This window comes from Metarhizium brunneum, chromosome 3 (genome assembly GCF_013426205.1).
Source record: "Metarhizium brunneum chromosome 3, complete sequence".
Classification (NCBI taxonomy): Eukaryota; Fungi; Ascomycota; class Sordariomycetes; order Hypocreales; family Clavicipitaceae; genus Metarhizium; species Metarhizium brunneum.
This window is the reverse complement of record NC_089424.1, coordinates 1-27,046: the sequence shown is the minus strand read 5'-3', so window position 1 is coordinate 27,046 and position 27,046 is coordinate 1. Positions and strand designations below refer to the sequence as shown.

General features: G+C 36.6%; 10 protein-coding genes across 10 annotated transcripts; 5 read left to right on the top strand and 5 right to left on the bottom strand.

Annotated features, from left to right (window-relative positions):
* Nucleotides 1–110: 110 nt before the first annotated feature.
* Acot13_1 (Acyl-coenzyme A thioesterase 13) lies at nucleotides 111–708 on the bottom strand (the record flags this gene model as incomplete). The annotated part of the gene is made up of 2 exons (XM_066130535.1): nucleotides 111–518; nucleotides 604–708. The coding sequence occupies 2 exons, from the start codon at nucleotides 706–708 to the stop codon at nucleotides 111–113; spliced, it is 513 nt and encodes a 170-aa protein (XP_065986730.1).
* A 698-nt stretch (nucleotides 709–1,406) lies between these two features.
* On the top strand, nucleotides 1,407–3,108 carry azaI_1 (Cytochrome P450 monooxygenase azaI; the record flags this gene model as incomplete). The annotated part of the gene is made up of 4 exons (XM_066130534.1): nucleotides 1,407–1,623; nucleotides 1,728–2,107; nucleotides 2,166–2,868; nucleotides 2,930–3,108. The coding sequence occupies 4 exons, from the start codon at nucleotides 1,407–1,409 to the stop codon at nucleotides 3,106–3,108; spliced, it is 1,479 nt and encodes a 492-aa protein (XP_065986859.1).
* A 419-nt stretch (nucleotides 3,109–3,527) lies between these two features.
* On the bottom strand, nucleotides 3,528–4,619 carry G6M90_00g052290 (uncharacterized protein; the record flags this gene model as incomplete). The annotated part of the gene is made up of 1 exon (XM_014684873.1): nucleotides 3,528–4,619. The coding sequence occupies one exon, from the start codon at nucleotides 4,617–4,619 to the stop codon at nucleotides 3,528–3,530; it is 1,092 nt and encodes a 363-aa protein (XP_014540359.1).
* A 1,142-nt stretch (nucleotides 4,620–5,761) lies between these two features.
* Nucleotides 5,762–6,520, top strand: FAXDC2_1 (Fatty acid hydroxylase domain-containing protein 2; the record flags this gene model as incomplete). The annotated part of the gene is made up of 1 exon (XM_014684872.1): nucleotides 5,762–6,520. One exon carries the CDS (start codon nucleotides 5,762–5,764, stop codon nucleotides 6,518–6,520), a length of 759 nt encoding a protein of 252 aa, XP_014540358.1.
* Nucleotides 6,521–7,752: 1,232 nt separating this feature from the next.
* Nucleotides 7,753–8,646, top strand: ddh_2 (D-2-hydroxyacid dehydrogenase; the record flags this gene model as incomplete). Its single annotated transcript, XM_066130533.1, has 3 exons — nucleotides 7,753–7,822; nucleotides 7,898–7,979; nucleotides 8,046–8,646. 3 exons carry the CDS (start codon nucleotides 7,753–7,755, stop codon nucleotides 8,644–8,646), a joined length of 753 nt encoding a protein of 250 aa, XP_065986813.1.
* Nucleotides 8,647–14,613: 5,967 nt separating this feature from the next.
* On the bottom strand, nucleotides 14,614–15,208 carry G6M90_00g052260 (uncharacterized protein; the record flags this gene model as incomplete). The annotated part of the gene is made up of 3 exons (XM_066130532.1): nucleotides 14,614–14,726; nucleotides 14,802–14,931; nucleotides 14,984–15,208. The coding sequence occupies 3 exons, from the start codon at nucleotides 15,206–15,208 to the stop codon at nucleotides 14,614–14,616; spliced, it is 468 nt and encodes a 155-aa protein (XP_065986668.1).
* A 702-nt stretch (nucleotides 15,209–15,910) lies between these two features.
* Nucleotides 15,911–16,864, bottom strand: qorB (Quinone oxidoreductase 2; the record flags this gene model as incomplete). Its single annotated transcript, XM_014684870.1, has 1 exon — nucleotides 15,911–16,864. One exon carries the CDS (start codon nucleotides 16,862–16,864, stop codon nucleotides 15,911–15,913), a length of 954 nt encoding a protein of 317 aa, XP_014540356.1.
* A 391-nt stretch (nucleotides 16,865–17,255) lies between these two features.
* Nucleotides 17,256–17,798, top strand: G6M90_00g052240 (uncharacterized protein; the record flags this gene model as incomplete). Its single annotated transcript, XM_014684869.1, has 1 exon — nucleotides 17,256–17,798. One exon carries the CDS (start codon nucleotides 17,256–17,258, stop codon nucleotides 17,796–17,798), a length of 543 nt encoding a protein of 180 aa, XP_014540355.1.
* Nucleotides 17,799–22,791: 4,993 nt separating this feature from the next.
* On the bottom strand, nucleotides 22,792–23,827 carry PRISS (Pristinol synthase; the record flags this gene model as incomplete). The annotated part of the gene is made up of 5 exons (XM_066130531.1): nucleotides 22,792–23,094; nucleotides 23,148–23,181; nucleotides 23,234–23,323; nucleotides 23,386–23,542; nucleotides 23,593–23,827. The coding sequence occupies 5 exons, from the start codon at nucleotides 23,825–23,827 to the stop codon at nucleotides 22,792–22,794; spliced, it is 819 nt and encodes a 272-aa protein (XP_065986789.1).
* Nucleotides 23,828–26,528: 2,701 nt separating this feature from the next.
* G6M90_00g052220 (uncharacterized protein) lies at nucleotides 26,529–26,753 on the top strand (the record flags this gene model as incomplete). The annotated part of the gene is made up of 2 exons (XM_066130530.1): nucleotides 26,529–26,583; nucleotides 26,643–26,753. Coding segments are annotated over 2 exons (166 nt in total), but the record flags the coding sequence as incomplete, so codon positions are not given.
* Nucleotides 26,754–27,046: the final 293 nt, after the last annotated feature.

Genomic DNA, 27,046 nt, shown 5'->3' with positions numbered 1-27,046 from the left:
AAGCCACTGTTTCACACAGGCACGTGCACAAGTACCGGAGGAGACAACGTTTATGCGGTTACTATAAAATCATGTCGATTCTCTGAGGCATCTACACACAAACTGTCCAACTACAAACTGACGGCTGAATCGATATTGACTTTGAGGTGCTCAGCAGTACACAACAGCTGACCGTCCTCCTTGCGGCGAATGCTGCCCCTCAGAGTAGCGAGCCTTTTCCCAACCTGTACAATCTCAGTCTCGATGAGAACTTGATCGCCTGCTCGGGCGGGACGTAGGTACGAGACGGTGAGACAGCGGCTCACCCCGAGGTACTGCCAAAAGCCGGGCCGGCTGACGAGAGAAAGGGGGACGCTGGTACAAAAGTCCAGGAGAGTGGCGGTGGCGCCGCCATGCAGGTGATGTAGACGGTTGCAATGTTGAGGTTGGACCGTGTATGTGAAGGTGATGGAAGCCGTGTTGGCGCTGGCCGTGGCTGAGTGAACGTCCAAGAAGGGCATGACGGAAACCATCCAGTCCTGTTGGAGAGCATACATGTAAGCCCGACTGCTCGCTTTTTCCTGCTAAAGGATGAGGAATGACAGGGAATGGCAAAATACGTACTCCCTCTTTCAGGGGACCATGGCCGTTCTTGGTGAGTTGGAGCCAATCGCGGATCTTGTCGCCCACGGCGTCGTTGAGAGTGGCATCGGAGCCTTGGTTGGCCATGTTGGGATGCTGATTTGTAGTTTGTGGCATCACAATTGGAAACACAAAGGTAAAAACACGGACAACGACTTTGGGTTCTGTGGATCACATCAGTTATTTGATGTACAGCGCCGCTTCGGCAGGGAAACCATGCGAGAATCTCCAAAGGGTTTCCATGCGGGGTCGAGCTGGAACAATGCTATTATTGTCTGATGCCCGAAACGTGTCAAGCAATGCACCGGACGCGCATGCATTTTCGGTGTAGATGTGCATGGACTGACTTGGTGCGAAAACGCCATGATGCAGCGTGATGCATCTGCATGTGCATGTGCATGTACGTGACTACCATGGTCGTACTAGAAAAGCAATTATGTATGCACAGGACAGCTGTGCAGTGTCCAGGTTCACGATATTAGCGGTCAAGTATTTGTTTCGTGATATCAGCGGTGAAGCATTTGCTGAGCCTTGATTCTCGTCGCGCTGCACACGTCCGAGACAGTCCAGACGTCTCTTTAGCTGACAGGTATTGCTGCCGAGGCACACTCTGCACCATGATGCGTCTGGTTCTTGTTGAACTTGCCTTGTCCCCGACAAGAGGATGTGATTGCCAAGTTTCGTGGCCGAAATCCTTGGTTGGCTCTTGCGGTATGCCAAAGAGGTAAAATAGAGAACCGGCCTCTACAGTGTGAACGAGCAAGGGCGCCGTCACATCGAGTAACATGGATCTTTTCATCGCAAATTACTTGCACATAGTGCTGGCCGTTTCCAGTGTATACCTGCTTCATCGTCTCAGTCGCATCGTCAAACGAGTCACTCGCTCCTCGATATCGCGCGTCCCCGGGCCCTGGTACTCGAAGTGGACGAGAGTGGTCATCGACTACCACTTCCTCCGTGGTACACGCAGCTTATACATCCACGATTTACATGCCCAATATGGTTTGTATCTACCGGCACCGGATTCCACGATGCTTACCCCCCAACCCAAACCTTGCCATTGACTGACCTGCCATTGACTGACCGCGGCCATCATCTCTTCCCAGGACCCATTGTGCGAATCGCGCCAGACGAAGTCAACGTTACCGATATTGACGCCGTAAAAACAATTTACAGTGTCAAAGACACTTTCCTCAAGTCGGGATTCTATCGCCGCATCGTCCCACCCGAGTCTATATTCAGCACCGCCAATGTTGACTTTCACCGGCGTCACCGCAGGCTTCTCGCGGGGCCACTGACGGAGACATCTCTCAAAAAGACGATTCCTGCCATCCGCACCATCTCGGATCTGGTGGTGCAGCGCATGGGAGAGGAGATGAAGGTGCGCGGCGCGGCCGACGTGTTCAAATGGGCCACGTTTATGGCAACGGATACTATTGCACAACTTACTTTTGGCGACTCGTTCCACATGGTCGAGCTTGGTCGGGTTTGTTTTTTATGTCCCTTTTGGCCCTGTTCACTATACTCATGGATCAATGGCATAGAAAACTGAATACGCCCTCGAACTCCAGAATGTGAGCAGCGTGGCTGCTCTGCGTTCTACTTTCCCGGGCCTGACCCGTCTCGCCTTCAAATTACCTTTCCAGCTGCCCATTTTCCAACGGGCGGTCAAGGGGTCGAGCAATATCAAACGGTATTGCACAGAGTCACTAGATCGCTACCGGCAGCTCCTCGACGCAGATCCGGGCATGGCCCACAAGACTCTGTTGGCCAAAGCCTTTGAAGCAGAGCAAGAGGACAACTTGCCCTTCCACGAGGTGATCGCCGATGCCCAGACTTATATCGTTGCCGGAAGCGGCTCGACAGCCAATACGCTTGCCTTTCTCATCTGGGCCGTCTGCCGCAACCCGTACATCCGGGACCGGGTAGTCAAGGAGTTGGCATCTCTTCCGCCAGATTACCAAGAATCACATCTGCGAGAACTACCCTACCTTGGCCAAGTCGCCGAGGAGACGCTCCGGCTCTACGGCGGCGCGCAGGCAGGTCTTCCACGGACTGTGCCGCCCGGAGGAGCTGAGCTAGCGGGATTCTGGCTCGATCAGGGTACAGTCGTTAGTACGCAGGCGTATAGCTTGCACCGTGATGCCATCATTTTCCCCGACCCATTCGTCTTTGACCCCTCGCGTTGGGAAAACCCCACTCAGGCTATGAAGGACGCCTTCATGCCTTTTGGTCGAGGCTCTCGAAGTAGGCGCCATCTATATACCCGTCTCCATGCTTGATTCTTCTAACACGACGCCTTTTGCAGGTTGCATTGGGTTGCACCTCGCACAGATTGAGATCCGGCTCGCTGCCGCGCGATTCTTCCTGACGTTTCCCGAGGCTAAGCCCTCATCGCTAGAAGGCATGTCAGACCGTGACATGGTGCCTGCGATATATTTCACCACGGTACCTGCCGGCAACCGCTGCCTGATTCAAGCGGCTTAGAGCATACGAGACATGTTGGGCAACTACAACAATCCATGCTTCGAGAGCAATGCAGGGCAAGCGAGCATGTGATAAGAACATGTCTACTGAACTAGCATCAATTATTACAAATAGTTTCTGCGTGTTGTTTGAATCATGATATTGCATACTACCGAATGGCTCCTATTATCTTGTGATTATCTTGTGACTTTGCCCAATGGGCTTGCATAAATAGCACATATAAAGCAAACGTAAAATTAAAAGGCGTTTTTACGTTGCATGGGAAGCAATACCAGTACATCACTTGGTTGCTACAATAAAGCTAGACCCTCCTGCTTCATCGGCTATTGCCATTCGAATAGCTCATGATACGAAGAATAGTAATGTAAACGCAATTGGTCTTCGACTTCAACTCCATCGGTTCCGTCATGAGTCTGCTTTCATAGCTTTGCAATCATGTTTGAACCCGCCTGAATATTCTTGATAGCATCATTGACAAACTCAATGACCACTTCCTGGGCAGGCTTGATCTCATTGACGACAGCAGCACACTTGCCCATCAAGAAAGGATGAAACTGGGCCAACGGGTTTTCATCTCCATCGGAGTCATTTCCCTTGCCATCACCTCTCACGAGCTTATCATAGTCGAAATTATATGGTATTATCCCTTTACCTGTGAGGTCTCTCATCTCCCGTTGGCGATTGGTCTCCCAATCCTCGATATAACTGTTGGTACGCACGCGCATAGGCCGGCCAGTAAAGACGACGGTGCGAATGGTGTCATCGTACCCGGCACTGAGTACCGCCTCTTTGTGAGCAGTTGGGGCGCCAGACTCGTTTGTCAAGATAAATCGGGTTCCCACCCATACAGCGCTCGCGCCCATCATAAGAGCGGCCGCAAGTAACTGGCCATTATAGATACCGCCAGCGGCAATAACTTGAATAGGGCCCCCAGTCAGTGGCGCCCGGTGATTTATAACCTCTCTGGCAACGGCAGGAATAAGAATAGTTGTTGGCGTATCGCCAGTATGTCCGCCGCCCTCGCCGCCCTGGGCGCAAATTATATCAACGCCGACAGCGAGGCACTTTTTGAGATGCTTTACATGGCCAATGACATTCATGTATGCAATACCATTGGCATGAAGTCTATCCACGATGGCCTTGGGCGGGACCCCGATGGCTGAGACGAAGAGGCGGGCACCCGATTCAATGACAACGTCTATGAGCTCGTCGAGTTTTCCCTTTGTGTAGTCATGGTTGGTCTTTCGTGCACCACCACCCACTTGAGCCAAGAGTAAGTCAATGCCAAACGCAGCATTCTTGTCCTCCAAGTGCTCTTTGAGCTCGGCAATCTGCTCACGGAGCATGTCAGGACTGTAGCCGACGCCGCCAATCACACCGAGGCCTCCGGCATTTGTTACAGCAGCAGCCAGCCTAGGACCGGCGGCAGCGTTCATACCAGCCAACAGGATTGGATGTTTGATGTTGAACATGTCTGTGATTGGTGTGCGGATACATTGCGAGGTTGCCATCTTGACATTGACAGACTTGATGGCACGGTAAAGAAGGGGGGATACTAATCCGGGCTTGCAAACAAATAGAACAAGGCAAATTACACAGTCATATGAGCTGTTTGCGATATCTGAACTTCTGACTAGCCACACCAAGCTCGTTTCCGAAGAGAATACCATCTACTGACCAGCTCCCAGTTCGGCCTTGAGGCGGTCTGGCTCGGGAGCATGGGCGCACAGGGATACACGCGGCTTCGACGAAGCCCATCTGGAATAGGCGATCTACGTATTGACTGCATGAGTCCATACTCTGCCGACGATGGCGCAGATCAGCTGTGGCGACATACGCACCAACTCTGCATTCCATGGCTCGTGTACAGCTGGCTGCACCCTGAGCAATGCGTCTGCGCCGTCCGTATTTTCTGTCCATTGTGACTCAACGGCTGAAGAGTGAACAAAGGATGCGGTCAGTCCTATCCTTCCAAGGTGTGGGCGTAGTACTGCATGCCTTCATCCAGGCTGCAGCTGAAATACAACGACGCGGCACACTTCATCCAAGTATGAGACATGCATATTGTACCGCATCCCTATCGACAAGGAGATACTCCGTATTTTGCTCGCAGTAGGAGCACAGCTTATTGGCCCGTGCTTGATACTATCTCAACGTATCACGCTCCTTGCGGTCACATCGTCAAGCTTCAGAGTCGGTAGCATGATGGCATGTCTCCCGACGTTGCATTGGGCGGTTTTTTTTCCTCTTCTTCTCTCAGGCGTCTTCAGGTGGGCTGCTGAAGAAGCCCGCATAGGGGTCGGCTAGCATACGTGGCAAAAACTGCACCACGGCACGGCTGGCTCACCTCTCACCGTATCTTTATCACGGCGTGGACAATGTTGTGTATAACCCATGGCGTATCATCTGTCCTACTGAACACCCCATGCCTTTGATGCGGAATGTGCCTTTTCATGCCTAGCGAAAAGATCCGGCGTGCGCCATCGGCGAATGCTAGTCAAGATAGCACGGTACTGCAATACAAAGTCAAATAATAAGCAGTAGCAAGCACTGGCTCCAACGATTCAAGTTGCATGCCAGACCCATATTCTACCTTTCCCATTCTCAAGTGAATTTCTTCGACGTCGTTCCAATGGCGAGTGAGCGAACCGCCATGGCGGATCTTTTTGAAAGCATTACATCAAGTCAAGACGTTTACACTGTCGAGCTCGGTGTTCATTTTGCATTGCAGATACTCTTCTGGTGGCTGCCTGGCATCACTTTGGTGTCATTGAACTACTTGGCGCCGTCTTTTTCAACCAGGTACAAGATTCAGCCAGCAGAGAAACAGCCCACGCTTCTGGATATCGGGCGATGTGTCGCCGTCTCCATCTGCAATCAAGCCATCGAGTTGCTCCTTCATTTTTGTTTGCTCAACTATTACACATCTCGCGGCCGTGAGGCCACAGTACGGATGACGGGCGATTTACCTAGCCTTGCCGAGTTTACACGCGATTTTGTGCTGAGTTTCATCGCGCGCGAGGCGATACATTATTACCTGCACCGCCTGCTGCACTGGCGGCCGTTGTATAAACGCCTACACAAGATACATCACAACTTCACGGCGCCTATGGCTTTTGCATCGCAGTACGCCCATCCCGTCGAACACATCTTGCTCAATGTGTTGCCGATTACTCTGCCGCTGGTGGTGTTGCGCTCCCATGTGCTGGTCTTGGTCGTCATGGTGGGTTGGGACCTCCTTGCCACTTCGGTGGCACATAGTGGTTATGATTTCTTCCTGGGGCTGGCCAAGATGCATGACCGTCATCATGAGAGGTTTCACGTCTACTTTGGTTCTTCGGGGGGGTTTGGAATCATGGACTGGGCTCACAGGACAAACGAGGAGTCAGTTGTCCAAAAAAAGGTCGACTAGACATTGGTACCAACAAAAGGTTCATTTTGTATGCAAAATAAAGAGTCACCTACACCAGTCGCAGTTTGAAAAGGGGACAGCAAAGCACCTAAATAAAACCACGAAAAACCCCAAATGCAAAACTGCCATGTGTAATCTCAATCTCCATCTTTGCTACCGAGTGTCTACGCGACAAGAAATGGTGGCAATACCCTAGAGTTAATTTTTGATCTGGTAACAAGTCCAAGTCGTTAGTCGTCTACTAGATTCCTCTTGTACTACAAGACACAATACCAGGGCAAAAGCAGCTTGAACAACTGTGGCGCATACACCCATGTCCAGACGTTGTATCCTGTTGATCAATGCATTTATTTAAATTGTCTAGTTACATATGTATGCTCAATTTAACGCCACAACAGACGGTGTTCCTCTCCGTTCCGCCAAATCTCCACTGATGCCCAAAACGACTTGCCGGACCAATTGGAACTGTGCAAGGGTCAATACTTGCCGCATCAAAGACAAAGACACACAGTTGGGTGCTTGTGCCGGGCATGGCGGCAAGTCGGTGAGCGACATGCAGTACTACACTGCCAAGTGCACACAAGGACACCCAAGATACGTGTCATTGGCAAGGCACCGTTGCCAGCTAGTTCGTGTGCGTACTTGTACGCGTTGCCTGTTTATTATGAGCTTCTACAAGTTTCAAGGGTACACTCAGAAGAGGGTGTTTCCATTTAACTTCACACCAGCCATCCTCCTGCTGCTGTGCGCTGATCAGTTCCATACCTCCCTCCATACCAGATTATTTCTCAGAGCGCTTTGGACAAAACGATTGCCTCCTTGACCGACAAGGTTGACGTGATAATGCGGATACATGTAGATGTTAACAACACGTTGCAAGGTCACAAATTGCTTTTGCTATGCCCTTGGCGGGTCCTGCCTGAGCATCTTGACCACCTTCACAAGCGATTTCCCGATCTTGCCATAGAATCTCGCCGGCAGTCGTGGAATAGTGTGCTTGACTGTGACGACAATCCAGAGCAGCTATGGAAGGATGTGACAATCCTGGTCACATGCAGCGCACTGCCCAGTGCCGAACAAGCCCCCAGGTTGGAATATGTTCAACTCTTGACGGCGGGCGCGGACCCGGTATTGAGAAAGCCCATTTTTAAACAAAAGACAATCACCTTTTGTACTGCAAACGGAGTACACGGGTAAGCTGCTTCGAGCCTCTGGGGGCAATGGGAAGCAAAATGACTTACATGTGCAGACCTCAGCTTTCAGAGTGGGTGGTTGCTTCATATCTCGCCCTGCAACACAGATGTGAGTAGTTACAACAACTATAGCAAAACACGGTGGAAATAAAAGCTGACGTTGTTCTTGCTCTTTTTTTTCTAGTTCCAACCTACTGGAAGCAGCAGAGCCAAGGAAGATGGGCTAAACTCGAGGACGTGCCGGATGACTCTGTCGGCAGGCGAATGTAAGTCGCTCCCACAGATAATTACCTGGGTAATACAACAATACTTAGTCGGCCTTTCAAATCTAGTGGAATCTTGGGGTATGGTAGTATTGGGCGACAGACAGGCCGCGTTGCCAAAGCACTAGGAATGGATGTGCATGCTTACACTCTCCATCCACGCCCGACCCCCGAGTCACGTCGCGATAAGGGCTATACGCCTGTTGGGCTTGGAGATCCAGACGGCACCCTGCCAAGTAAATGGTTTTCTGGAAGCTCGACTCAAGAGTTGCACAACTTCCTCGGCTCGGGCCTCGATCTCTTAGTTATAGCTACTCCTCTAACTGAAGCTACGAGGGGGCTCATAGCCGAGGCCGAGTTCGAAATCTTGGCCAAGAACAAGACGTTTGTTTCAAATATAGCTCGCGGTCCTGTTGTTAACGCTGATGTTCTGATTCGATCATTGAACAATAATTCAATTAGGGGCGCGGCACTGGACGTGACAGATCCCGAACCACTCCCAGATGGCCATCCACTTTGGACAGCCAAGAATGTAATCATCACACCGCATGTAAGTGGCAGATCGACAGGATACGGTACAAGGATAATGGAACTCCTGGAAATGAATCTAGAGAGACTAAGCAAAGGACGGCCCCTCGAAAATGTAGTGAGCAGAAAAACTGGCTACTAGTCAAGAAACTCGGGATTGACGACTTCAAGAAATGCGTCGCCTCCTGCAACTGTGCGTCTGCGGTGATGGTATGACCTTCGAAGTTCTGGGATGCCGCTTGCTGCTACAAATTCAGAATTACCTTTTGGCACATGCTTCTCATAGATTTTGTTGGAGACACAGAAAACATCCAATGTCTGGTCCGGAATTTTAGATGCGTATGCGCTCTGCAGCCCTCGTTTCACGTGCTGATTGCGAGCCTCAATGAATAGAAGTCTGTGCCTGCAACACCAGGGTGTGGTTAGAAAAAGTCGAATCGTAGAGGCTGGGATAAAATCGCCATACTTTAGCTTTAGGCGCTTCTTCTGCGCAGAGTCGCCAGTCCGCCTTGCAGCCTCGAGCTCACTCTCAAGCTTGTCGCATTCGTCGAGGTCAACGGAATTACCAGGGCCACAGAATTCCTGCTTGGCGTTCTCAATGTCTATATCCTACATAATAGTAGTCAGATCCATATCTATTTTATATTAGGAATTAATACACAGGTATAATACTTTTATTATTTAGGTATAATTATTATTTAAGTATAAATTTTATTACTTTTAATTAATTATAAGTTTTTATATAAATTTTTTTTAAATTTTATTATTTTTATTATAAATATTTTAAGTTTTAAAAGTATTTTAAAAGTTTTATTAATTATAATATTATATTAAATTATATTAAAATTAAATTATTTATTTAAAATAAATATAATATATTATTATTTATTAAATAATAATATTTATTATATTATTATATAAAAAATAATAATATTTTAATAAGTATTTAATTTTATAAGTTTTTATTTTTTAAAATATAAAATTAAAAGTTTTTTATTATTTTATTTATAAAAACTTTTTTATTTAATTATTATTAAATTATATAAAATAAATTATAAAATAAATAAATTAAATTTACTTATAATAAAATTTATAATTTTTTTTATTAAAATTTAATTAAATAAAAAATAATAATTAAAAATAAAAGTAATTTATTTTATAATTATTATTTAATATAATATTTTTTTATATATTTATATTTTTTAAAAAAATTAAAAAGTTATTTAAAGTATAAATAATTACTTTTAATTTATATTTAATTTATTATAATTTTATAATTATTTAATAAATAATTATTTAATATAAAATATAATTTATTACTTTTAATTATTAAAATATATAAAAATAAAAGTAATTTTAAAAAGTTTATAATTATTTTTAAATATTTTATTTATATAAAATTATACTAATAATAAATCTTAAATTTAATTAATTAAATATATTAAAAAAAGTAATTATATTTAAAAAGTTAAAGTAAAAGTAATTTTTTATTAATTAAAAGTAAAATATAATTAATAAGTAGTTTTATTATAAGTATTAATTAATTTTATAAAATTAAAAATTATTATATTATTAATAATTTATTTATTTTTTTTTATAAATATTTTTAAGCTTTTTTTATTTTTATAATAAATAATAATATTTTAAGCTTATTTTAGATTTTAGTTTTAAAAATAAAATTTATTTTTAAAATAACTTTTTTTATAAATAAAAAAGAAAAAGCTTTTAAAAAGTTATAATATAAATATTAGATTTGAAGCTTAATTTTTTTAGCTTTAAGCTTTTTAAATTATAGTTTATTTTATAATATTTAATAATAATATTTATTAAGTTTAAATTTATATTATATATAATATAAAATATTATTAATAAAAAGTATAAATTAATTATAAATTTTACTTAATTATATAAATAAATATAAGCTTAAAAAAAAAATAAAAATAATTACTTTTAAGTTCTAAAATATATAATTTTTTTTATTATATTTTTTATTATATAATTTATTAATATAATTATTTTAAATATTATTAAAAGTTAAAAAAACTATTTTATTATTAATTTAATAGTTTTTATTTTTTATTTTAAAGTTAATTTTAAATCTAATAATTCTAAAAAACCTAGCTTTTTTAGCTAAAATTATTTTTAATAAAATTAATATATTTATAAAAAAAAATAAGTTTAAAATTATTTAATAAAATAAATATTTTTATAAAAAGTAATTAATTAAATATTTTTTTTAATATAATTATTTTAAGTAATTTTATAATTTAAAAAGTTTTAAGCTTTAAAATTAAAAATTTTAAAAATATAAGTATAATTAAATATTAAGTATTAAAATAATAAAAAATAATAAATAGCTTTTTTAATAATATAAATACTTAAAGTATTATTAATATAATTATAAAAAAAATATTATTTTATTTATATATTTTTCTTATTAATATTTTATTATATTAATTAAAATAATAATTAAATTAATAAGCTATTAAGTAAATATTTAAGCTAGTAATATAGCTATTATTATAAAAAAATAGTATTTTACTTTTATATATATTTAAAAAAATATTTATAGTATTTATTTTTTTATTAATTAAAAAAAGCTTAATAAATATATATTTATTATAATATTAATTAAAATTTTTAATAAGAAAAAAATTTTATATATTATAAAATAAGCTAATAATAATTCTAATAAATTACTTAGTTTTATTTAAATTTTTTCTTATTATTTATAAATATAAAAGTATTTTCTTAAAATTATTAGCTTTAATAATATATATAATATAAATTATTTTAAGCTTTTTTTATTTTAAGTTATTAATTAAATTTATTTTAAAATAATATTTAATATTATATTTAATTTAATAAATAATAAAGTAAAAAGATTTTTAGTTTTTTATAAAAAATATTTAAAAAATAATTATAAAATACTTAATTAAAAAGCCTAATATTATTATTATAAACTTTAATAAAACTATAAAAATTACTTTTAATAATAAATTTTTAAATATATAATAATAATTTTATATTTATTATATTTTTTTAAATATTTTACTTAAATTAAAAATTAAGTAAAAAAATAAACTTAAAAAAATATTAACTTTAATATTAATAATAATAAATATATTTACTTTTAAATATAAATTAAATTAAATATTAAAAATAAATATTTAATTAATAATTTTTTAATTAATAATAAAATTTTTTATACTTATTAAAATAAAAAAATATTTAAATAAATATAAAAAGCTTTTTATAAAAAATTTAATAATTAGCTTAAAATTTTATAATATTTTTATTTAACTTATTTATTTATTAATATTTAATAAGTATATTACTTTATTTATTATTATTATAATTTTAATATTTAAGTAATATTTAATATAAAATTAAGTAATAATAATATTAAAAACTATTTATTAAATAATATAAGCTACTTTTATTAACTTATTAAGGTAATATAAAATATAATATATTAATTAATTTGTGGTTAATTCGCTTTATAATTAAATAAAATTATATATATAATATAAGTATTATATAAGCATAAAATCTAAAATAATATTAGATTATATTAGGCTAAGAATAGTAAAAGATTAAAAAAGTAGAGTATTTATATATATATTATAACGTGTTAAATATACTAGCGTAATTAGTATTATACCGCGGCTATTAGCTAAGGCTATTTCGCGATAGCCTTAGCTACTATTATTATAAAAGTAAACTTTATACTTATAACTTAATATAAGTTATAAGTATAAAATTATTATAATATATAAGGTTTACTTTTATAATAATAATAATTAAGGCTATTATAAAATAGCCTTAGCTAATAGCTATAATATAGTATTAATTATATTAATATATCTAATATATTATAATATATATATAAATAGTTTAGTTTTTTAGTTTCTTATTATTTTTAGCCTAATATAGCCTAATATTATTTTAAATTTTACGCTTATATAATACTTATATTATATATGTAATTTTATTTAATTATAAAGTAAATTAACTATAAATTAATTAAAAAAATTAATTAATAAGTAATATTATATAACTTATAAATTTTTATTAATAAGTAAAAATTCTTTTTTTAAGTTTATTAAATTTTATAATAATAATTATATAATTTTTATTAAGCTTAAAATATTTTATTATTATATAATTTATATAAAGCTAAATTTTATAATAATTTTTATTAAATAAAAGGTTTATTTATAATAATAATTATAAAAAGTAATATTTTAAAATTTATATTAATAAATTCTTAATTTAAAAGTTATTATAATATTATATAAAAAATTAAAAAATATTATATAACTTATTTTAATAAGCTTAATAATAAAAATAAAAAGCTAATTTAATAATTAATTAAGTAAAAAAAAATAAAAATAATTATAATATTAGCTTATTATATTAGTTAATATTAAAAAAATATAAAAAATTACTTAAAAAACTATTTTATAATTTAATAATTAAGCTTATATATTAATTTAATAATAAGTAAATAAACTTTTAATAATTTTTATAAAAAAAAATTATAAGTATATATTTTAATAATTAAAAAATATAATAAAATATTTATAAAATAAAAAGTTAATAAAAACTAATTAAAAATAATAAAAAAATATAAATTATATTATTATTTAATAATAAAAAAAATTAATTATTTAACTTTTAATTTATAATTATTTAATTATTTTTATAAGTTTTCTTAATAATTAATAATAATTATTATTAAAAATAAATTTAATTTATAATTAAAGCTTAAAAAATAAATTATATTAAATAATTATTAATAATTAATTCCCTCCAGAAGAGGTAAAACCGCTAATATAAATTTATTTGGCAGCTTTGGCCTTATAAGCTTTTTTAGCTTTTTTAGCCTTTTTAGCCTTAGCTTTATTAGCCTTATTAGCCTTTTTTATAGCTAGTTTTATAGCTTTTTTAGTATTATACTTTAGTTTAATATTTTTAAAGGCCTTTTTTTTTAAATTCTTAATTATTTTTATAACCTTTTTAATTTTTATAAAATTAGGATTTTTAGCCTTAAAGTAAGTATCCCTTTTATTATAAAAAGCTTTTAATTTATTAATAATTATATTACCTATTAAGCCTTATTAGCTTTAACCCTTAAAGGTTATAATAAGTAACTTACTTATATTAGGCTTTTTATTATACTTAGTTATCTTATTATTATATATACTTTATATATAATAGTTTATAAATAGTTATAGTGGATATTAGTAAGTGCTTATAGGAGATATATATATATAAGGGCAGTAACTCACGATTAGTTGTGTTAGTACTATTAATCTTAGTATTTACTAATAATAGATATTTTACTAATACTAATATATAGTTATAGTAGGGTCTTAATAATAAAAGAATAACTTAGATATAAAATTAACTTAAAATATAAGAGAGGGTAAACCTTATAAATATATTATATATATAAGTATTTTAGGTTTTTAGCGTAACTTAGTATAAGTTATAGCTATAAAATTATAATAATATATAAGGTTTAATTATATAATAATAGCTAAGGCTATTATAAAATAGCTATAATTAATAGGCTATAATATAATACTAATTATACTAGTATATTTAACGTGTTATAATATATAAATAATTTACTTTTTTAGTTTTTTATTATTTTTAGCCTAATATAACCTAATATTATTTTAGATTTTATGCTTATATAATATTAATATTATATATATAATTTTATTTAATTATAAAGCGAATTAATTAAATATTAATTAATAATTAATTAATTTTAAGGTAATTTTAAGCTTTATTAAATAAAATTATTATATTACTTTTATAAAAAAATACTTATAAGCTAAGAAAGTATTAAGTAAATTAAAGTTAATAAAAGTTATACTTAGATAAAAGCTATACCTGGGTAGTAAAAGTGTTATGCCCGTGTATTAATTCCCACATTAAAGATGTATCTGCAGTATCGACAGGGTTTCTCTATCCGCGTTTGCGGGAGTACTCATGAAATCTCATCGCCGCAGCACTTGTACAGGAGAGCCTAATCAAGCCATTATATATAAGCAATTGATTTCAACTTCGGATAGAAGAGAAATACTGTATGCGATTAAACCCACATTGCAAGGTAGCCATTAGCTATTTCCGGAATGCTCATTGCTTGAGAGTAGTTTGTTGGCCTATACTCATCTTCGCCCGTCTCTGTAATATAGCCCATGGCGGCTAGATGACGCATTAGACGGCCTGACCTTCCGTCAATACATCGGAATTCACTACCATGACATTACTAATACATACATAGCAGAGTAGGATCAACACCAAGGGTCTTGGCTAGGCCATTGACCTTCTGCGGCTGATCGCGGCTCTTGGCCATTAACAACCATAGTCCGCAATCAACCCCGAAATTCAGAGCCGCCATTGCGCCCGTCTTTGACTTAAATTAGCCCCAAAAAGCAAATATAGGTTTATAGAACGCTCACCTCCGCCCGGCAATGTCTTATCATGGTTTCTTGGGGAGTCTCTAACGCCAGAACAAGGGAGCGACAGCTGCGCAGTAGCTGTTTGCGGTCCTCATCTATACCTGCATTTAAGTTGTGAACCTTTGCCGAAAGTTCTTCCAATAAGATAGGGATAGCCTCAATATTGTTTGGATTCAAGGCAATTGAAATGTCAACCTCATTCCACTGTGCTTGGCCTGTAGTCATCGCGATCAAGCACACATCCAGTTGAATAGAGTCCGTGGGAATTGTTGTAATTGAGAATCTTGCTCAGTGCTGCTGGATGGGCTGACTGGCTAGGTTTTCGACTGTAAAAAAACCCAAGTGAGTTCTATACTGAAAACAATGTCTCCATCTATTCCTGTCGTTGCCTTGTCGTAAGTGGCATAAATAAGTCTTCCAAGCAGTGTCGGAAGGCCCGGAGGCAAGCGGATGTGCTAAGGTCAAGTCAGCATTCGCCCATCCCGGAGCGTGGCATGGATAGCCCGGTATGAGATAAACAAGTCTCGCCCACTAAGGTGGGTGCTGGACACACAAATGAACAGATGGCCCGATCAAACGAATTCTTTTCCATCAACGTAATTGATCTGATGAGTTCATCGCTGGAGGCAAGGTTTAGGCGAGAAGGCCGAGGTTTTGTGGCAGCCTCTGGTGGAGCACGTTACGGTGCTGACATATGATTGGTGGCGAGAATCACCAGTGCCACGCCCCCCTCGTTTTTGGTACAGAAGCGTGCAGCGAAGTCGCCACCCGAAAAAGTGGTGGCGTGGCACGAGTAGAGTTTGTCGACAATTTTCCATGTTTAACCTTTTGACTACAAAATATCAAGGCTCGAGAACGCATCACAAGTTTTTTCTATCTCCATAATAGGGCCAGCGTATTTCTGACAGTACTCTAGGATGCGGCATTCTAAGGCTGTGGAAAGATTCCTCTATACTTGAGCAGAGCAACCTGGAATGCAATTGCCGGTTGTCCAGTCAGTTCCTCAACAGCATTGCTGGTATTGCGCATATAGCCCTTGGCAACCATTTCGCCGCAACACAAAAGATCCTCAATACATAACTTCATCGGCAAATTTGAGGAGTTTCCAGAATTGACTGATGGTAATCCACGATCTAGCCAGAATTTCTTCAATCCCTCATCGGTCATGCTCACAAACTGCCCTTGGTAACCAGACTGACTGCAGACCCACTCGAATATTCTTTCATCGGTAATCGCCTCTGGACCAGTCACGTCATACACCGTATTGGGCTGGCCCCTGCCAAGGAGCAGGGAGGCTAGGACCCGACCACAATCCTCTCGCGCAACATATGCACCGGCCTTCCCATGACTATTTGAGAGCCATCTGTCATTGCAGATTTTCCAAGACGGCCCGAAAAGTACGGGGATGTTGTCGATGTAGAGGTAGTTGCGCTGAATATTGTACTCCAAGCCTGATTCGTAGATGTACGCTTCGATGACGCGGTGGTCTCGGGGTAAAAACGGAACATCCTCTTCTCTCTCAGCCTGCATACCAGCGCCAACAAATGAGGTATAGCATATACGCTTCACCCCGCATTGCTTTGCCGCATCGATAACAGTCCTAGCCTGGCAACGTCGGCCTTCCCCAAGGAGCCAGGTTGAAATAAGAGTCACGGCTTCTGCACCGACGAAAACTGACCTCAGACTCTCGGCATCATCATATGATGCAAAACAGACTCTTGCGCCCTTCCTGATCCAGTCCTTCAGTGTCACAGCCGAGATACCGTCTACATCGGAGGTTGTAAGGACGATCTCATCGTCAGGCTTGGCAATATCGAGTGCGTATGAGGCTGCAGCGCCACCCAGATTTCCTCCAGCCCGGGTAAGGACGTATTTCGGCATTTTGAGGAGTTGCGGGGGACACGGCTGATGCGTGCAAGTAATATGGCAGTGCTGCTCCACGGGCACCTTGGCAAGATAATTGAAGGAATGAGTCTCGATCTTATACTCACCATCACCATTATGTACTGTACATGCCGACAACAGCATCAAGACAGAAAAAGCGGCTCCACAGTAGGGGTGTGTCCTAAGTACCACCACGCGCTAAAAGGTTCAGATGAAAAAAATTGGCGGCGGGAGGGGTCTTGGTAATCGGGATGATTACAGTTGCGATGCTGAATTTGGTCATAAAAGCGATCAACGATTCCTTACCAATCTCAATTCAAAGAATAAACCGAGTTCCTCTACCCTCCTTTCTCCCCCTCCCCGTCCGTTCCGTGGTCCGTATCCAACTATGTCATCACTGACTCCTCTACCTCACTTCCTCAGTGCTACCAAATTCCATCCCTCATTTGAAACTGACGTTCGGGACGTCCATCTTGTGTATGATTACGACACCCATGCAATTGACGGGAAACCAGAGAAATGGCGCTATGAAATGTGGTTCTTCTCCGAAAACCGTATCGTCTACGCCATACACGGTGGTCCGATGGCAGGCAGAATCAATTACCAAACAGCCACATACCAATGTATTCGACCTGGGGAACTCTGGCAGTGCAACTGGCTCGAGGAGACTGGAACCATCTGCTCACTTGTCTATGATATCACCAACAAAAGTATCACAACGTTCATCGCGTTTTCAAAAGGTCACTGGGAAATGCCACATTATGCGCACGGCGACAAGAGGGACGCTGTGGATTTTGATAGGTGGAGGGGGCTTGCAAAGCTTGGCATACACACTGATCGATATTTGCTTTCGGAGCAGGCGCAGATTCTGCAGCACTTTAAGGGCAAGGGCGATCTAGTACCTATTGACGACGATGTCCCTACCTTCTGAACACAGCAAGCGTTGGCTGCTTGTTCGGTTTGGGGCCTCGGCTTTCTTGGCTAAGCGTGAGGCGTGGCACAAGTAGTACTCCTTTGCGGACGCTGATCCTGGTCTCTGCTGTACAGCAAAGACTATTGAATCTGAGCCCTGGTCTACTATTTATAAGAGAATTGAATTTCTTAGTTTCCTCGTATCTTATGTGTCCCTAATATCACGGGGCGAATCTAAGGTGCTAGTAGTAACGTAGTTTGTGCCTTAAGGAGGAGGGAGGAGAAAGCTATCTAGACTACAGCTTTATGGTGCGCTAATAGTTTGTGCTCACGTGAATATCATGGACAAGTCGTGATGGTGCTGTGACACCTCACGAGATTCGTATTCATCTTCCGGTGGGAGACATTTCTCGGGAAAGATGCCTACCTGTGTAACAGCAGAAGAAACATCAGAAGAAGTCTCGGTTTGGGCACTCAACATGATATCATGTACACTAGAATTTTGTTGGAATTAAATGACCAGTACTTTTCCCAATCTATTTGACGCCTAACTGCCAACACAATAAGGGAAAGAGTGCTACTTTATATTTGCCGCCACTTTATAGCCAATAAAACCAGTTTAAATAATATTAAATAAAAAAATTTAGTATACTTATATTATTAATAAAAATTTATATATACTTTTATTTATTATTATATTAGTAGTATCTAGCTTTCTTTTACCTCTCTTACTAGACTAGAATATTATATAAATAGTTAATTACTACTATAATTATAAGAATAATATTAGGGCTGGTATAATACTACTTATTATATCAGGTATATTTTATCTTCTTATAATAGTAATAATTTTAGACTAAATTTAATAAATTACTAGTATATATAATACTATTTATAATATTTAACTTATTATTAGTATTACTAGTATATTTATTATAATAATACCTAGAGTAACTTTTACTATTATTAGTTATTACTTTAACTGCCCTATTAAGACTATTTAACTTCTTAATAACCTTTTTTAGATATTTTTTCTTATTTTCTAGTTAATTTTTATAGCTTAAAGCTTTTCTTTTATATATACTATTCTTATTAACTTTTAAGCTAAGCTTTTATTTCTTAAACTTATAGCTCTTATTAATATCTTAGTTTTTATTACTTATATTCTATTTATAACTATATATTATATTAAAACTAGCCTAATAATATAAAATAATATAATTAGTTTTTAAATTCTAATTATTTCTTTTAGTATTTAGGTTATAATTAACTATACCTGCCTTATATAAGTAGTAATAGCTATAAATATATAAGTATATTAGAGATAATATCTTAAATATTAGAACTTTAAAATAAACTAAGTTATTACTTTCCCTCTAGAAGAGGTAAAACTACTAATACAAATTTATTTGGCAGCTTTAGCCTTATAAGCCTTTTTAGCTTTTTTAGCCTTTTTAGTCTTAGCTTTACTAGCCTTATTAGCTTTTTTTATAGCTAGTTTTATAGCTTTTTTAATATTATATTTTAGTTTAATATTTTTAAAAGCTTTTTTTTTTAAATTCTTAATTATTTTTATAATCTTTTTAATTTTTATAAAATTAAAATTTTTAGCCTTAAAATAAGTATTTTTTTTATTATAAAAAGCTTTTAATTTATTAATAATTATATTATTTACTAGGCTTTATTAACTTTAACTCTTAAAAGTTATAATAAGTAATCTACTTATATTAGGCTTTTTATTATACTTAATTATCTTATTATTATTATTTATAAATAGCTATAATAAATATTAATAAGTACTTATAAGAAATATATATATATAGGGGTAATAACTTATAATTAATTATATTATTATAGCAAGGTTTTAATAGTAAAAAAGGCAAATAACTTAGATATAAAATTAACTTAAAATATAAGAAAAATCTTATAAATATATTATATATATAAGTATTTTAGGTTTTTAGTATAACTTAATATAAGTTATAGCTATAAAGTTAATAAGTTTATATAATAATATATAAGGTTTAATTATATAATAATAGCTAAGGCTATTATAAGGTAGTGTAACGGTGGCTTAGGTTCTAAGGCACAGTAGGTCTGTTTCTTAGGAAGTAAGTTAGGTTAAATACTATAAAGTAGCTTTTAAGTAATATTATAATAAGGCTATTAAGAGTATAACTCTTAATAGTAAAACTATTACTTAGATTAATTAATAAAGATCTAGATTATTTGATTATAAGAATACCTCCTCCTTAAGTACCTATTTATCTCTTTATTATAGACCTGGATTAATTGACTTAACTATTAATCCCTTTAAACCTTAATTAACTAGCTTAACTATTAATCTCCTTAAGTCTTATCCTAGATTATTAGCTTAAAGCCTTAAGCCTTTAATCCTCCTTTAAATCACGTGATAGGTCACGTGCTTCTCTCCCTCTTATTCCTGTGACCAGGCCTTGCCTTGTCGGTGCGGCCCTGTCCTGTGTCTTATGCAGTGACGTTTGTAACAGGTAGCTGTAATTAATAGGCTATAACACGGTATTAATTACGCTAAAATAATTTACTTTTCTAGTCTTTTACTATTTTTAGCCTAATATAGCCTAATATTATTTTAGATTTTACGCTTATATAATACTAGTATTATATATATAATTTTATTTAACTATAAAGTAAATTAACTAAATATTAATATTAATTATTACTTTTATAATAATATATTATAGTATTATAAGCTTAGTATTACTAGCTGTATATAATTTTAAGATTATAGCTAAAATAATTTCTTATTATAATTTATTATAGTTAAGTTACTTATTTAATATTAAGCTATATAAAGCTAATAAAAATTAAAAAAGATAATATAGCTATTTCTAAGAGATAAAATTTTTAAGACTAGATAGATTTATTATTATATAAATTATATATAAGCTTAAGCCTAATTACCTTTAATAATACCTTCCCCTATAAAGGTGTATATTCTTATTACTTATTATAATTACCTACTATAATTATCTCTATCTAGAATAGTATTTTTTAAGTTTTATAATAGTAGCCTCTAACTTATATAAGCCGCCAAAGGTAATTTTTATAAGCTATTAAACCAAGTTACTACTATAAACCAAGTTGCTACTTCTATATAGTTTAAGAGTTTAGACGCTAATATTTCTAAAAAAAAAAAAAAAAAAAAAAAAAAAGCCTTAAAATTCTTTAACTAAGTAGTAGTTATAAACTTATAATTAAGGTAGGCTTAATATATAATAATAATTTTATTAATTTCTCTTAATACTTACTTATTTTAAGCTTTTTAATTAATTAAATTATTATTTTATTAAATAAAATATATTAAATATAATATATAGTTTTAAATTAATATTTTCTTTAATTATATAGCTATAAATCCGGTCTAAAATATTATATATTTTAGTAGATATTTTATTATAATTAACTAATAGTATAAGTATAATTAGTTTTTATAATTATTAAGTATAAAAAGTTTTTTAGTTTTAAATAAAATACTTATTATTAAGCTACCAAATAAACCTTATTTAAGAATTAATATTTACTTTTATTAGGTATAAACTACTTAAAGCTATTAAATATAAATTATAATAATATCTACTTCCTAGGTAAAGCTCTATTAAGATTTAAATAGGTATTAACTAGGTTATTACTTATTAGGGTAATATATAAAAATACCTTTCTAATAAGAATTACTATTATAATAATACTTATTAAATACTAAGTATTTTGGCTTATTTTTATAAAATATACGCTTATTACGCTAAGTATTTTTAGTATAAAGCTTTAAGGCTTTAGTATTATACCTCTTTTTATAATATTAACTTTAAGGAAGGGTATAATAACTAATATATATAATAAATTATTAATATAATTATTAAAATCTATTAGTTATTTAGGATAATTTTAGGTACTATTATTACTTATTATTTTATAAAAGTTATATAATTTATACTTTTTATAACTTATACTAGATTTTACCTAGTAGTAATAAAAATAATAATAATAATATTAATAGTATAAGTATTATATCCGCTAATAACCCCTATTATTACTAAGGTAATAAGATTTTTTAAATTATTAATTTAAATTATTACTTTTTAATTAATATTTGGTTAATTCGCTTTATAATTAAATAAAATTATATATATAATACTAGTATTATATAAGCGTAAAATCTAAAATAATATTAGGCTATATTAGGCTAAAAATAATAAAAAACTAAAAAAGTAAACTATTTATACACGTATTATAATATATTAGATATACTAGTATAATTAGTGCCGCGCTATACTCTACTAATCGCGGCTACCTCGCAATAGCCTTAGCTACTATTATATAATTAAACCTTATATATTATTATAACTTTATAGCTATAACTTATACTAAGTCACGCTAAAAACCTAAAATACCTATATATATAGTATATTTATAAGGTTTACCCTCTCTTATATTTTAAGTTAATCTTATATCTAAGTTATTCTTCTGCTATTAAGACTATAACTAATCGTGAGTTACTGCCCCTACACACACATATCTCCTACAAGCACTTGCTGATATCCACCACAGCTATCTACAAACAACAACAATAAGATGACCAAGCATGACAAGAAGCCTAACACAAGTAGGTTGCCTATTGCAACCTTTAAGGGTTAAAGCTAACAAGGCCCAGTGGGCAACGCAGCTTAAATTATTACTTTAATAATATATTTTAAGACTAATTAAATAACTTAATATAGAATAATAGCTTCTGCTACAATACTCTTACCTCTACCTTCAATCCAATTAAGCGCAGAAGCTTGGTGTGATTTCTATGTTATAGCGTCGGCTATCATAACTAAACTTAGTCGAAAGTTAAATTCGGACAAAAGGAAGTTTTGTGGTATTAAGAAGAGAGCTGCAAACGGAGCCTGCAGCACAAACAATAAACAACAATAAAAACTTTTGTAAAACCAAGCTTAGTTAACATGAGTCTCATAACGTGACACCAGCGATCAAAGGGGAATCTTAAAGACTCCACCCTCATCCTCATACTGACTTAGATTATATCTCGCAGTCTTCTTACTCCATTCTATCAGTCCAGTGACCAAGGTACGGCAACTGTCAGCATAAACATGCATATCCTTATCTACAACATGATCGTCTTTGACTTTGACAACCAAATTGTCGAAACCATTCTCGAACTGTTGAGCTGCGGTACGGAACATGATAGAGAGTTGGAGCATCGTTTCGTCCAGGGTTTTCCCCTTGCTTCTATGGAGCAGTATTGGGACAATATTCTGAGGTGTTTGGGATATCTAGGAGTTTTATTATTTAGTCAGCCATGCATCCGAGTAAACGGAAGCCATACTATTTCTTTCTTTAGAGAATAAATGTCGTTGACACTATTAGGGTTAGTGTCTCAGTTCGAATAAGACTAGTTAGGTATATGCTTACAACATAGCCAACCTAGTTGTCTCAATTTTCAGGGTAGTCATCTCATCGCTTTGCATGACCCACTCAGGGAGTCTTATCCCGTTTATGCAGCTAGAAATATGAACAAGTTAATCTCTCACGTCTTATAATGTATAGTACTGACGAAGTCTTACTCCGAAAAGGCCAGAAACACCATTATGCCTGAAGTGCCCATACGCATTTGCAAATACTCATCTACATTCGGTAAAATTTTATCGTACTGCCGTGCATGTTCTCCTGCAACCTCAGAGATGTAAACCTCAATCTCTGCAAACACACGCTGGCGTTGTGCTAGTATACGAATCAGTGAAGCCTGTAGGATGATACAACGGATGGCAAACCTTGATCGGTAGCACCAAGTAGGGTCGATGCAAACTCGTCAAACAAACCCATTATTGGAAATGGGGCTCGCACCTTGACATCATTAACGCCTCCTGATCGAGTGAGACTAAGGGATTTTCGAGCCGACTCGACAGACTCTCGGCAATATGCGATTGCTTGCCCTTTGGTACTTGCAACCTCAGAGTATGGCAGGTCTAGATCGTCATCCCATACGAATATCCACACAAGAAACATAGCCAAGGAATGAAGCTCCTTCCAACCGGCATTTGGGCAGATCCTAGCTACCGTTAAGCCATCACATCATACATCCGAGGTTTGGGCCAACATACAGACAAGCGAGACGTGCAAAATCGCAATCTATAATTTTGTTGAGTTTTTGGGGATTGTTCACAACACTGCTGCCAAGTTAGAATAATTTAGAGAGTCAGTCGCGATTAAAACCTCCCCTTCGATCATGCGTCTCACCAGTGGCCGAAGCTCCTCTAGGTGTGGATTAATCTTCGTCTGCCAGTTACCAAGGAGGGAAGTTAAGTCAGGGATGTGCAACTCCTGTCCAGAGACTCGGCTAAGCAAATCATGAAATTGCCTTGCCATTGCATGAATAGTGGAATCAGTTCAAAAGTGAATGGTAGATTGACTAGTTAGGTTAGAAAAATATACGTCGAGAATAGATTAAGTTTTATGCTTCCTAATCCCCTTGGCTAGATATATATAGTTTCTGTCCACTTTTGTAGACTGCTTGAAATAGAGCAACAGAGGAACTGGCATTCTAATTGAAGCTTTAGCTTCTTCTATACTCCCTGCCCGCGATCACGTGTAAGTTACATTAGTGCGTGTGAGCACACTGCACTATTAATGCGTCTGAATCGGCTACACTACATCGACCCCACCGTTTGACCCGACAAAACTACACTACCAGTCCGTTAGATTTAGCTAAACTACACTAGCGAACAGTTTGCTTAGGTTCACACTGAACTATAGTGCAGTTTGGGAGCAGCGCACTGCACTGTCAGTACGGTGTGGTTACTTCGCACCAAACTATAGTGCAACCTAGAAGTATCACACTCCACTAATAAGGTAGTGCGTGGACTATTAATGCACACTGCAGTACGCACTATTAGGAGCTCTGCTCCAAGTTGATCAATAACGATCGATCACTAGTTTAAATCGAATCAATCGATATTGATCGACAATCAAAATTAATCAAGACTAGACCTCATTATCCATATCTATATTAATCCTGCCTGTAGTTAAAAAACCAATTTCTAATTATCCCTTTTAATAATACTAAGAGGAAGAGTAGGTTAATAAATACCAGCCTTACTCCACGAACGAAGGCACTGCATCTTGGAGACAATATGCCGTCACAGGCGATATCTGGATGGCGTTAGCATCCAGGACTGTTGAGTTTCTTCTCACTTTCCGCGGACGATGATGCAATAGAAAGCCAGTTTATAGCCACATAGGGCAGCCGAGGGAACCGCACAGCACCGACATCCTGTAAGAGAAGGCCCCGGTTTTGAGACTTTGTTAGCTCGAGTCAGAATTTCCTTCGCTCGAAAGCTCTTACTCGCCTTATGCGCAATCACTTTATCTAAGACGCATTCGACCTTGCTCGGCCCCTGTATTGCCACAGGTTACTGTAGAGTAGGAGACGTTTGAAGCGGTCGGACTGTACGACATTGTAGGGAAGGTCGTGATACGTAAGCCAGTCGAGCATGAGTATTTGATTCATCCTTAGATTGAATAGCGTATTCAGGTTACCCAGAAGTATTTGATCTCTGGGTTTCATTGGATCGGCGGGAAGCGTGTCGAGGTTCTATTCTACACCTCACTCCCGGCAATCACGCTGGCATCCTGTCTAGAAGGTGGCTGACAAAAATTTAGTTAGCGCTTAAAAAACTGCTAACAGGAGCACATGAGAGATGGAACACACCATGATGTTATGCTGCTTTCTCAGATGTCGGATAGTGCTTCAGGCGTCGACACGATGAACATGTAACTTACTGTGTAGACCTCGTTACGACAATACTTCCCCTTCAAAGCGATCAGACCGCTGGCGCGACCAGAGTTCCACCTACGTCTGACTACCCCCTTCAAAAAGACCACGCATATCAGACCCAACTGACGCCGCGGTGAACCCGTCTGATAAGAATACTCTGCCAGACGCCCCATTTACCCGCACTCAGAGCTTACTACAAAGCTTATACCCGCCCCGACTTCTCCGTCCATCAACGCTGACCTCGGAGAGTCTTCCTAACCCTGGGTCCGCCCCTCCTGTCTCTAATAGCAGCGCTCGGCCACGTCGTAATCGCCCCCGCCCCCCCAAACAAGAGAATGGGTCGGCGTAGAGTAGAACGTTAGTAAAATGTATACAGCCACTCGGAAATTGGCAACAGTGCCATTAATGGAAGACAGCACCACAGGGACCCAAACTATATTTCCTCCCCACCCTAGGTGTGTAATTTTCTTGTGTTCCGTCTAGTCCTGCCCCTAGCTTGGCAGTTCCTAAACCCCCGCACTAGAATCGGCCACTAAGAAGGTTGTCGCATATCAAGCTTACTCTGATCATACCATCGTTTACCTCATGTGTGGTACTACAGCCGCTGCTACCGCCTAAACTATTAATGGTTTTTTTTGTGTACAAAGAGCCTGCACGGGGACTGTGCATAATACGTGGAAGGGTGGTTGTTTAGTAGCCTGGGCTGTGCTCCTGGTATATGAGAACCGTCAACCAGAGTTAATAGAAGCAACTTCAATCGCAAAAGATATCGCAGACACCTGACAATCTCTCCAACCTAACGCTTTGGACGGTGTTGGATAATATTTTTATCTTCCACTTCGTATCACAACCTCAACCAATAGCTGAAAAGATAGCATGTCTGACCTCCGCTATACTATCTATCCCCTCCACGGGGAATGGGCCCGCGATATAATGTCTTATTCCCAAGCGGTTCGTGTTGGTGATCGGATCGAGTGTTCTGGCCAAGGTGGGAAATTCTATCCGATTTACCTTTCGCTGTTCAAAATATTAATATTACCTATCTAGGTGGTTGGGATCCTGATGCTCGCGGTGTAGTTGTTCCAGACGATATTCATGAGGAGATTGCCCAAGCTTTCAGCAACGTTGAGCTCGCGCTGCGTAGTGCGGGGGGCAAAGGTTGGTGTCAAGTCTTTCGTATCAATTCGTATCATACCAACCTGACCCCCGAAATCACGATGGTAATGGGGGAGCACTTTCGCAAATGGATGCCAAACCAAAAGCCAATTTGGGTTGCGATAGGAGTTAGCCAATTAGGTGCGCCAGGCATGCATGTTGAAATCCAAGTTGTGGTTAGGGTTAGGGTTAGGGTTAGGGTTAGGGTTAGGGTTAGGGTTAGGGTTAGGGTTAGGGTTAGGGTTAGGGTTAGGGTTAGGGTTAGGGTTAGGGTTAGGGTTAGGGTTAGGGTTAGG